The sequence below is a fragment of the Perissodus microlepis genome, chromosome 8, assembly GCF_051167445.1.
Source record: "Perissodus microlepis isolate ML-2025 ecotype Zambia chromosome 8, ASM5116744v1, whole genome shotgun sequence".
In the NCBI taxonomy this organism is placed as follows: Eukaryota; Metazoa; Chordata; class Actinopteri; order Cichliformes; family Cichlidae; genus Perissodus; species Perissodus microlepis.
Genome location: NC_140468.1, coordinates 9,706,760 through 9,719,423, shown reverse-complemented (window position 1 = coordinate 9,719,423; position 12,664 = coordinate 9,706,760). Strand labels below are relative to the sequence as shown.

The 12,664-nt window shown below is 38.6% G+C and overlaps 1 protein-coding gene across 1 annotated transcript in view; it reads right to left on the bottom strand.

The window, feature by feature from the left end:
• The window catches only part of LOC146381381 (melanopsin-A-like), a 39,978-nt gene extending 27,561 nt beyond the window's left edge, over positions 1–12,417 (bottom strand). Inside the window, exons 1-3 of the mRNA XM_084937394.1 lie at positions 12,026–12,417; positions 5,348–5,484; positions 5,077–5,210 (exon numbers count right to left, since the gene is read on the bottom strand). Coding sequence (XP_084793520.1) covers positions 5,077–5,210; positions 5,348–5,484; positions 12,026–12,148 — 394 coding nt within the window. The 5' untranslated portion in view covers positions 12,149–12,417. The remainder of the gene's footprint in view (positions 1–5,076; positions 5,211–5,347; positions 5,485–12,025) is intronic.
• Between the last annotated feature and the right edge of the window lie 247 nt (positions 12,418–12,664).

Here is a 12,664-nt window from a genome sequence, read left to right as displayed (position 1 = left end):
GGAAAAGAGCTAAAAGCTCTGCAGCTTCATAGCATGTAAAGTGTTCAGTTCCCTTTTTATAAATGTACAGCACCAATTTGCAACACAAGTTCCTTCACAGTGCTTTATCTTATATAGGCCCTATAAGGAAGAACTTCCACATCACAACCTAGCCATGAGGGCTGCAAACAAATGTACTCCTCGTGACGGTCTCAAGGCAGAATAAATGGAGAGAGTTGCATCAGGAAGAACATTTGGTATAAAATAATTGCCAAATCAAAAATAGCCATTATCATGCAGGCATTATTGTGTTAGCAATGAGTGCTGTTGACCGGCAAGGTGCTTGTTGTAACTAGGATACTGCTGAGTAAAGAGAAAGAGGAGACAGCATGTTTGAAGGCAGGCTGGAGGACAAAAGGAAGAGCACAGGGAAGGTTTTTGGATGTTGTGAAGGAGGACGTACAGAGCGTATGAAGGAATAGGGTGAGATGGAGGCAGGTGATTGATTGGTGATGGAGCAGGTGAAAGATAAGGAATGTCTTAAGGGTCGCTATGACTAACAAGTGGATACCAACACAAGCAGCAGTAGGTAGTAAGGGAACCTCACAAACCAGTGGTTGACATCATGGTGGCTATTTCCATCTATTATGTACAGTTTGTTGTCACATGCAGCGTTAGCATGAACTTCATTGACATAGTTTTTCGATCCTTTTTTTTTTTCAATTATCATGCTAAAAAAGACCCAAAACAGTTTATTTAAATAATTTGATTGGCACTTAATTTCATGCTACATTTCAAAGTATAATGAGATAAATGAGATATGAAATGCTGGAAAAGAGCTCTAGGTTAGTGATTACAGTTAACATCATTTGCATCATAGAAAGCAGGGAGTGTGAAACCTAATGTTTATATAATGAAAAATGTGTCAGAATATTTTAACATGCTGTCTTTTTTTAGAGAGACACATTGTTGGCATATTTACACTTAATGTATCCATGAGGAAATCTAATAGATACACTTGTGAAAATATATTCATGCAGATGACACGCATGACAAACGACAAGCATTTACTCATCATTTCATCAGCTGTTTTTCCTCCAGGCTGTAGTTTTGTAATTACCATTGACCTGTCACACGTCATATAATCACAACTTCAAGTCACTCCATCCAAGCACATGACAAACTCTGTGTTGGCTTTGTGATGAAACTCAAACAAATGCAGGCGATTAAGGCACTTTAATATAGTGTACATCAACACATCTGTGTGTGTGCGTGTGTTCAAAAGCCAAAGTTACTGAAGCTAATAAATTCCAGACTGGTTCACAATAAACAGCAGATGTTTTCTGAAGAAGAACAATATTTTTCAGTCCTGAGGCATTTGCTGTAACAACAATGCTGAGAGTATAGTGTAGTCCAAATGCTTTATAAGTGGGGAAAAAAATTTATGAGATTGTTTTTATGCAAAATGTGAAAATATGCAATAGGAACAGACATTTAAATCTAAAAACAAAATAATAAAAATTGTCATTTGCATATGGTAGATAAGTTAAAGTTAAACTACAACGTCCAGTGAATATCCAGAAGAAGAAAAAGTATGGCATGTGAAAGCATCAGATTCGTTAGAACCAAGGTGGACAAATAAATACATTCAACAGTTTTAAATGCTGAATAATCTATGATTTCTAAAATGTTTTGCAGTGTTTGGAATTTGGCTGGAGCTCATTTAATTATGGAATCTTGTGACACTTTATCTTTATCCATTTTCTTTGTCGCTTCACCAAATAATGTTGCAGGTGTGCGGTAGCCAATCCCTGCTGATACTGGGCGATAGCCATGGAACACCCATCAGTCAATCATAAGGCTTCCACACAGAGAGACAGACAACAATTCACTCTAACAACTAGCCAACAGTCCATCAAATGTAAAACCTGCCTTCTTTGAGTTTCACTTCATTTGCTCTTCTTGTTTTCATTTGATTTTTTTTCCTAGCAGCTTATCACAGGATACTCAAATCAAAATATACCATCAGTCACATTTTTCATATTTCTCATATTTAAGCCCCTGGATTCATTCATTCATTCATGTATAAAAACATGTCACAAACACCAGTAAAAGCTATTAAATCGATAACAAGAAACAGAAAAGCCTTGATAGCTGTATAGGATCAGTCTTTGTGAAGCAGTTTTAAACTTCAGGTGATAGCTACATAGCCCTAAACTATAGCTACTCTACACCCACACTTGTGGGTAAATGTGTTAAAAATACCACCCAGTTTGAATGTTATCGATCTATTGACTGACACAAGTAGGTGGTCTCCTACAATCTTGTGAAAAACCAAGAACACCCCATGAATTAGCTGAAACACCTTTAACAGCAATAACTTGAAGTGATTGTTTTCTGTATAACTTTATTAATCTCTCACATCGCTGGTAAGGAATTTTAGCCCGTTTGTTTTCATGGGGTTTGCATTTGTCTATTCACTGCTCTCTTAAGGTTCTGCCACAACACTTCAGTCTGGTTACTGGTGCTGACTGTTAACTGTTATGACCAAACATCATTACTTTGGTATCATCTGTCCAAACAACATTGAAGACTTGTGGTTTGCTTAGTGGCAAACACTCAGCATGTTATCATGTGCAAGAAATTAAATGTGCTATTGTTTCTAACATTTTGAATGTTGCATTTGAAAGCTTGTCAATGAATGTGTGTCAAATATAAACATACTGGAATAACATGGGTAACTTCAACCTGCTGTGGTCTTCTAGTAAATCAAATCAAATCAAATCTATGTGACATCATTTCATCAGTGGGGCAGTGTTTGCCTCACAGCAAGCAGGTCCTGGATTTAAATCCAGCAGCTGGCTGGGGTCACATTATCCATGGGCCTGTGTGGGTTCCTCCTGCTTGTTAGGCACGTTGGTTACTCAGTGTCTGTGTCTCTATCTTAGATCTATCTTAGTGATAGACTAGCGAGCTGTCCAGGGAGTACCCTGCCTCTCAGCCCAGGATGGGCAGGGTACCGCATTGCTACCCTGACAAGCGGTTAAGAAAATGAATTAATAGATGACATCATTTCATTGTATATAATTGTTGCCTGAACTGAAGAAACCAGATGGTCACTAAAGTTTATTCTTTGGGGAAAATCAATGTCCCTGCAATAGACGGACTGACAGATCATCCACCTTACCTCCTAAAGCTGCCACTCACAGAATCCCTAGAACAGAAGTTGGCAACCCATGGCTCTTTAACAGCTAAAGAGCCACATGCAGCTTGCAAACAACAGATTACAATTCGGGCTAACCCTAACGCTATTAATAAATGTACTCCATGTATTAATTTAACCTCTCCCAATTACATCTGTCATGCATCTGCCCTAAGGCACAGAAAAATCCCATTATTAATTAATGTATTGAGATTTTGTTTAAAGGTACAGTGTGTAACATCTTGCCACTAGATGTCAGTACATTACAGATTGCACCCAAAATAAAAACAGCTTTCTTACCTGTCCCAGGTCAAATGCATAATCTTAGCTACTGTGTCTGCTGTGGGACAAACACCACTAGGCACTGTTCATCTGCAGTGAGTGTAGGTTTTCGGGCCACTGTTTACTTCAGCTATCAATATGTGTTCCGGTATATTTACTTCAGAGGAGACTATAAAACCTTTTGAAAGCAATCTGATATGAGCTGATGTATCAGTGAAGCTCACTTCTGAGCAGTGACACCAATCCTGAGATGAGTTGTTGAGTATATTTGACACTGTTAGCCAGCTTTCTTTGAAGTGGATCTAACATTGATGGACTCTGGCATGCAGCAAATAAACTCTCAATGATGTGAGAATGTAATAAAATTATTTATGTGTTTATCAGATGGAAAATGTAATCTTTAGGACACGCAAGCCTAACATTAGCTTTTATATTTTCTTTAGCTTATAACCAGCTGTTGTTGTTTAGCTGGCTTGTTGTTAGCTTTCTGCTGACAATACGTAATTGCAAAAATATTGAGAACAAATAAGCATATTCATGCACATTGTCATGTCTTAAAACCCTGATTTAAATTCAAGAGATGAGGCTTAAGCTGACGAGAAAGTGGATGAGGAAGAAGAGAGTGCAATGGTGGAGGAGGAAATAACCGTGATGAGAAAGCGATGATGAAACTATACATGTAAAAATGTCAAAAACTCATATACAGTTTAACAGAGCTATCTGTAATCTTTAAAATAAAATAAACGTATTAAGTGTTCAATGTATGTGGTCGATTCTCTAGCCACATACATAAAACATTATTACCAAAAAATGTCCACCTCACTATATTTAAGATGAAGGGGCAACGATTTGGCTTCAACAAACAGGTACTCACTCATATGTATTTTTAATGGATTAATTTTATTTTATTTTAGAACACATTAGGTTTAATTTCACATGGATATTCTATTCACGTGAAATTACCTTAAAAAATGACTTACTGCACCTTAAAAAAAAACACACATAAATTGCAAGACTCGCCTGGTTTACTTGCTTTATTTCACTTCATAATCTGAATCTTGTTCTGTCTTTTACAAAGGATAACTGGGTGGGAGGATGGCCATGGCTAGAATTAAAAAAAAAGGAAGCAAACGCCCCCCTGCAGTAACCACCGCTGAGACTTGAGATCCAGCTCTGACAGCCATTGGCTGTCTTCATCAAGGTCAGGACACCTCCTGAAGGCGCCTCGACTACCAGTGTTTGATCAGTGGAGTGTGTTGCCTCTTTAAAAACCTCTCAATACGGTATCTGCTAATGAATGATACCTCCCTCCGAATGCATACATGTAAAACACGCTATCATCCTGCACATCTGATTATGAGTAACCCTACTGCACAGTGTTTTTTATTTTAAACTGTGACAGAAAAGCATCATACGGGGTGACAGCTGTGTTTCTGTGTGAGAATATTCATTGAACTGTATGTCACAATGAAAAGGTTAAGGTTACAGGTGGAATTCAAAGTGTGCGTGCCTGCACATATAAGAGACTGTTTAAAGTCTGTAAAGTCTGTAAGTGCAACATGTTACGTAATTGAGTTAAAAATGTTAAGCTTTGTATGTGCACAGTGTTGTACCTTTCTTCCCAAAGATCCAGTGTTTGTGCATGCTGTTGATGAAGAAGATGGGCGTCTGCGTGAGACACATGAGGAAGTCTGTGACTGCCAGATTAATAATGAAAATGTTGGATGGTGTCCTCAGGCTTCGGCTCCTGCATACAAACATAAAGCTGTCATGCTTAATGAACTGGGAATAAATAAGTCACAACATATTCTATTATCAGAGAGATATGCAAAAGTAACTGTGGGACATTCATTTAAATCAGTCACATAAGCAGAAAAAAAATACCTGCAAAAAGCATATATGACCAGGAAGTTTCCCAGCAAGCCTGTGATGCCTACAGCAAGGATGACAACACCAATAGTGTAGTGAGCGTGGTCTGGGACATCTACGGTTGGAAATGGGTAGCCTCTGACCATGGAACCCTGCAACAGGACAACAGGAAGCAATTGTTTTTAATTCATGAAAGGACAGTGAAGAATTCAAAATCTAAAGAAAAACTGAAAAAGAAAAGGAAAATAATAATTATTGTAGTAATTGGGATGATTTAAATCTCATTAAATCTTAAATGGAGAGGAATAGAAGCTTGCAGTGGAAAGGAAAACAAAACAAATACTCATGTAAAAAATGGGCTTAAGCTGTTATTCAGCTGTAATTAATATAGACAACTATGTATACAGTAGGTCTTGAGCCACCCCTTATTTAAAAAAAAATATTGCTAGAAAAGGGGAAATGGGCACAAAATGTGCGAAATATCTTTAAAGCTTTCTTTTCATTTCTTTAAGAAGTCTTCATGAACAGTTGCCAAGGTTACTTGAAGGACAAAGCTCTTCTTTGGATGTTGGCTGCCTTTTGTGCCATTCTCTGTCAAGACGATCCCACAATGCTTCAAAAATGTTTAGGTCCGGGCTCTGAGGTGGCCACGCTTGACTGATAGTGTTCTATTGTGTGTGTGTGTGTGTGTGTGTGTGTGTGTGTGTTTCTTTTTCTGTATCCAGGTATACTTTTACTGCATTGGTAGAAAGTCATTGTCATGTTAAAAAATGAAGCCATAACACTGCTTTCCAAATCGTATTGCATGGTTGATCAAAATGTTGCTGTACCCTTTTTTGTTCACAATTACATAGATTTTGACAAAGATCCCCAACACCACTGATTGAAATGCAGCCACACACCATGACAGAGCTTCCAGCGTGTTTTACATATGGCTGCAGACACTCAGTGTACATATTGGCAACAATTTGGACTAAACATCTGTTCAAATTGTTGATTTTTATTGATAAAAAGTCAGTGTTGCCACTATTTTTCAGTCCACTTCTTATGTAGTTTGCCATATCTCCATCTTTTCTCCCTTTATCTCTTTTAAAGACGGACTGCTTGACAGTGTCCCTTTTACTGAAACCTTTTCTGGTGAGGCTTCAGTGAACAGTAGATGGATCAGCTGAGGGGCCAGATATCCGCTGTTAAGTCCTTGCTGAATGTTTTTCCTATTTCTGAAGAACGTGACTTTTAGATGCTGTTCACCTGCTGTAGATAGTTTTTTCTTCTTCTTGTTGTTCTTTTGTACTCCACTTCTCTAGCTGCCTTCATTCTTTAAAGGACACACTGCACACCATGCTGACATATGCACCAAAAGGGAATTATTTTTCTTGTGCAAAAATACAATTTTATGCCCGTTGAACTGTTACCGTTTGCAGGTTAAGGAACTAAATGCAGACATAGGAGACAGGTGGAATAAACAAAAAGCACACCTTCATTGGTGGATAAAAGTTCAATAATGAAGTCCATAAACACATAAACGCCTATAAATCCAGCAAGAAAAGTGACCCAAAGTAGCACACTGGGAGACTAAACAGATGACTTAACAAAGGACTAAATAAAGGACTAAAGGATGATGTAGTTGTGTATTATCTATTTACAGTCACACACAAAGAGCCAATCAAGGGAATGAACCACAGCTGAGGGGAAGACACAGGTGCACACAATGAGCACAGTCTCAGGGGAAGATGTGAGACTGAATACAATGCACAAGAAAACTACACAGCAAAGTGAAACAGGAAGTGAGTAACAACAATTAAATCAAGAAACTTGGACACAAAGGTAAACTTGACATGGAGGGTCCTGCCCTAATTGATATGACTGTTGGGATTCTGTTTTGCTATGATGGGCCATCAGAGTTTAATCAACAAATACCTTAATTGAATTCTGTATATCAATAAATCATGTTCAGTTTCTTCTATTGATCGCTCCTTATTGAACTTTAATATAATCAAGAACTGAAACTAAGAACCTAAAATGGCTGAATCACAGGCCATGACACAAATTACTATATCTTTGCTATTTATGACAGATTCAACCTGATAGTGTGTGTGTGTGTGTGTGTGTGTGTGTGTGTGTGTGTGTGTGTACAAAACGTGAGTTAAGTGCCTTTCTTTCTTTCTAAAGAAAGATCCATAGGTCAGTGCTAAATGATTTTAAAAAAATAAAATGTATTCTTCTGAAAACGGTCAGCTACGTGGACTAGACTAAAAATGGGTGGAAAAGCAGCCAGTGTCTAAAGAAAAACTTTAGAGTAGCATCAGAAAGCCTTGACACTATTTCTCAAGACCACTTTAAAAATAAAATGACCCAAAATTTGGGCTCTTTGGAAGCTAAATATAAAGAAATGAAAGAGACTCAAAACTTTTGCACAGTGCTGTGCATGCAGAATTATGGGGTTTTGGTCAAATCCATGATTCAGTTCATGCCACGGTTGGCTATGATTTGGTCAGTACTAGGTACCTTAACTGACAACATTGCATTTGGACTTATTAGCAGGCAAATTTGTCAGTGCATCTTCAAAATTGGATGCACTTTAAAAGAGATGCAATCTTGTTACAGTTGCTAACATTCAGCAGGGCTGCAGAATTTGTGCAGTTTTGTACAAGAAGCCCTTTTACCTATATTAAAATACATTACATTGAGTCCTAAGGTTAAGTCAAATACAAAAAATCAATTTAAAGAAAGTGCCACAAATTTATCCCTAAAAGATGCACTTAGTTATATTCAACCACTGCACTTGCCATTTTAAATGAACTGAAATAAACCAAGGTTGGGTTTTGGGTTTTTTTTTGTTGTTGTTGTTTTTTTTTTTTTACCTCAGAAGAAGAAGTTGCGTGTTAATGAAAGGTTTTCATTTGACAGCACCTTATTTTTTCTGAGATGCTGTTTCACCTGAGAGCACACAGCTCCACTTCAGAATTCATATCAGAAATCCTTACACACTCGCCTGCATGAACACTTCCCTTTTGACTCTCCCTGTGTTTCTTTTAGACTGATGCACACCCACCCACACACATATGCACACGGTCCCCAGAACTAGCTCTGCTGAACTAAATCTTCCTCAGCTGCCCTACCGGTCAACTGGAACACGCATATCTTTTTCATTAATCCTGGATGCCACATTTAAGTGTGCATCTGTTTTTTTCTGCTTATTTGACATCTGTTTCAGCTGTTTCTTGTTTGGTTTTTTGCAGAGTCACAAGCTCTCGTTTTTAAATGGAGGAACAGTAGAGTGAGAAAATTGAGGCACAGTTATGGAGGCTAATGAGTGAAAATGTGGTGGGGATGTATGGTTTAAAAGCAGATGAAGTTTGCATGCATGCATGTGGAACGTAAACACAGTCCCAATCTGATGCTGTCATGAGGGATGCGTTGGATAACACAGTTCAGTTTTTCCCTGCTGGATCTGCTTCTCCTCCATGGCCACTGATGATTCCCAATTTGCATAATTTCTCGCCTTCCTGACTTTTCCTACAAATCTCTCAATCACTCCTTTCTTTCCCTCTGATGTCCTCTGATGTCATCATTCTCCCAGTTTGAGCAGCTTAGGACCAGATTAATGCCGATCACATGACGAGGTGGAAGGAAGGAAACAACGAGCTGCATAGCACGGAAGGCTCCTCGTCCTCTATGCATTTTCCTGTGAGACTTACAGACTAAAATGTTATCTTTATACTCTTGATAGTTAATATGTCTGTGAACACATACTAAAGCCAGATGCACCAGCATCGCTGAGTTTTTCCTCATCGCTGAAAAACAGCTAATACAAATGTAGTGGTCTAGTGACTGTTTAATGAACAGTGAGATAAGACAGGCAAAGAAAAATAAATGGAGTGAAGCATAAAATTAAGATAAGGGATATATGAGATTGTGAGAGACATCGAAGAAGAGGAACACAAACAAGAAAAATTGTAGAAGGAGTTGAATCTGAATGAAATTAAGACATTTCTTTTGTTTTTAATAATAATAAAAATAAGAAGAACATAGATGCTCATATTTATATCAGTATTTGTTTAGTTCTGATTGGGCGCTCCATACAAACAAAATATTTGAACAGCAGGTGGGTGGGGCTGCTGTGCTCACAGACAGAGGTGTGTGCTCCAGATGACCATATTAGGCATATCCCCTCTCTTTGACAATGAGCGAAGAGTAGAACAAACTGAGCTCTGAAGCATGAGCTTTTGGCTCACACCGATTGCTTACAAATGCTAACCTCAATTTTGAAGATTTGTTTAATTTGAAAATGTGAAGTTGTAACAGTCTATACTGACAAAAATAAGAAAAAGCACTGTAGGTCCCTTTTAAATTTCTATAAACATAAAGAGTTTTCAAGCTCAGTATCTTCCCCACACACATGCACAGGCACTGATGAATCTGTGTGCAAAAATTATTAAATCAACATCCCTCTGATGCAGCCATATATGATAAACATAACTGCAGAAGATTCTATGTTTTTTATTAAAAACAATTCTGTAGCCACTCAGATATCAGTGAGCTATAGACTTCTGCACATATTAGGAAATAGGAACCATCTCTTATATTTAAATAGGATCTTATAGTCAGTTCTATACTATAATTTCATCTTTAATCAAGCGCCTTTGATGCTTTTGTTTAGCAGTTCAGAAAAACAATATTGGCATAATCCCTTAAAAGATTTTTTTCTGTGAGTAAAATATCTGGGTGAAATCTGGTTGTCAGGAATTAATAAAAGATCATCTAAGAAAATTAGTTATTGGATTTTGTTTTGTGTTGATGTAAGTGCACTGATGTGTGTTGGACATTCACAACCACAACTGACCAACAGGCTGCTGCAAGGAACGTCCATCCAGTTTTTAAAAAAATATGTTAAGGTTGTATATTTGCACAATTAAAATCTCATATTCTGGATTTATTCTAGGGCTTAGTTGACTTAACTTTAATCATGTCCTGTCACTCCCATATCTACTGAATGCAAACATAAACAGATAATCAGTAACTGCAATCCAGCAGCCTATTCTATCTCTTTTAAGTGGTAATAGCCTTTTTTCCTTCAGTTGTTCTGAGGCTTAACGGGATTGATAAATGCTGCAGTAACTGCTCAGCTGATTATCTGCTCACTGAATCTGCCACACCTCAAGAGCAAGTTGTTAATCAGCCTATCAGTAAGTTGGCAGAGAAAAGGTTGTCTGCGTCTTCAGAGGCAAACTCTTGTGTTTACCAGGTATCAAAACACGATTATAAAAGGCCACCCACTCACTCATGCTCTATCATAGTCTCCTTTTTAAGACACAAAGCCACATGCACGTATCATATCAGCACTCACACGAGCTGTGCTCAAATGTATGTGCATCCATGCGCACTAACACGCATGGACATTTTAAACTGGCTTATGTCCTTGTAGAGATTGCGGATTAGATAGATAATTAACAAAATGCCACAAACAGTGGAAAGAAGAAAAGAGAATCCTACAGAGGAACATCAAAATGAAAACCGCATTTTTATCCGGAGTAGAAGATCCCATCTGTTTCTCCAGAAGCTACCCCCAGGCACGGCTCTGTTATCAGCTTTTCCCAGCACTCCCATGAACACCAGACCACATAAATACAGTGGTTAAAGCCTGCAAGTCTGAGCTTCAAATTCAGAATCCAAACTATACCATTCCCACTTGTTGAACTACATCCAGTGTATCGCTTCACCCATGTGTTTCTCAGTACATCTTTAAATCTCCTTTTATAAATCATTCTTAGTCAAGGTCGAAATGGGCTCATGTGGGGCAAAGTTAAAGAGTATCTTGTGTTCTATATTCAGTACACACAGATCGTCTAGAGTCTAGACGATCACGATGCTACACATCTGTTTAAAGGGATTTCTTGGATGCGGTGGGTAAACTAATCCTACTCTGAATCAGAGAGGGAGACAAAGAGAAATAGAATCTGATATATCCTTGAGGCTGGGTAAGACTTTCCAGCTTGAAAATAACTGTAAATAAGGTAACAGAGGATGACAGCGAGGTGTGGACGACTTTAAAACAAATTTCTAAAGCAATTACAAGAAAACAATTAAAGTCATTTATCGGTTTGTTTCCATGTACCTCTGTGCGGACAGAATTTACGAAAAAAAAAAAACAATAAAGTTACGTTAAGTCACCTGGAATATTAAAGAACTGTTATTAGTTATTAAGTGGATGATGTCCCTGCAAACTGGTATATGAGGACTATTATAAGAAAACTACACGAGGAGCAGGTTAAAATTGATTCACGCTCTCACCACAGAAGTTAAACATAACTACACCCACAGCATCTCTTTACAGCCTCAGCAGAGCAAGCCAGAGAACCACCGGTGATGACGGGATTTGCGCTGCGCTCCTGCTTTCATTCAGGTCCCGCGCTGAATGAACTGAGCGCAGATACGCATGCATGGGGAGGATGCCGCGATTCATTCATTCACAGAGAGGTGACACCTCGCGCACTCTCACTCTCAAACATCTCACGTTTTCTGAATGAAAAAAAAATAGCGAGTTCCTTTGCCCGTTTTTTCCCCATTTGGGTGGGTTGGTTCACATTTTACTTTACGCATCGATGCAACGCGCAGGGGCTCTCCAGTACAGTCGAGGGATAGTCATTTAAACAAGAAAGGAGAAATCAAGAGTTGTAGCGCGATACTTACAGTTGTAGCCATCGATGAAAGCTCCATGGACCGGCGAGGGCTGATGGAGGTGATATTCCAGGGTGCACGGGAAGTCGGGTCCGGTGTCGGGAACACCGGTCCAATTAGGAGCTTAGAATCCATTAAAGATCGGTGGTTAATGGAAAAAATAAAGATGTGTGTGTGTATGTGTGTGTGTGTGTGATAAAGTGGAACTGTCAACTGCTGATTCTATATATGAGGTGGTCTAAGAGTCTAAGTGGCCAGTCATTATTCCTACCCTGCTTTCATATCCCACTCTAACAGAAATATGCTGTTAGTACAGCAGCTGTTGATAGGGTGGGAAAGACCTGCTCTCTCTCTATCGGTGCGTGTGTCTCGCCCAATCCCTTCCCGGGATTGCCTCGGAGTGTGTCAGTGGGTCTGCATATGTACAGGAACACAAGTGGGCTTTTGTTTTTGTTTGTTTATTTAACTTCGAGGAATGAGTGAAGCAGTGTTTCTCCAGCTTTGCCTGTTTGCACAGCTTCTCTTCCTACTCCCTCCTGGGTTGGAATTATTATATGTTGTTCCTACTGGTAAGAGTTAAAGTAAGAAAAAACAAAAAGAAGAATTATTCACTAGATTGTTAGCTGCCTCCTCCACATATGGCGTTGAATG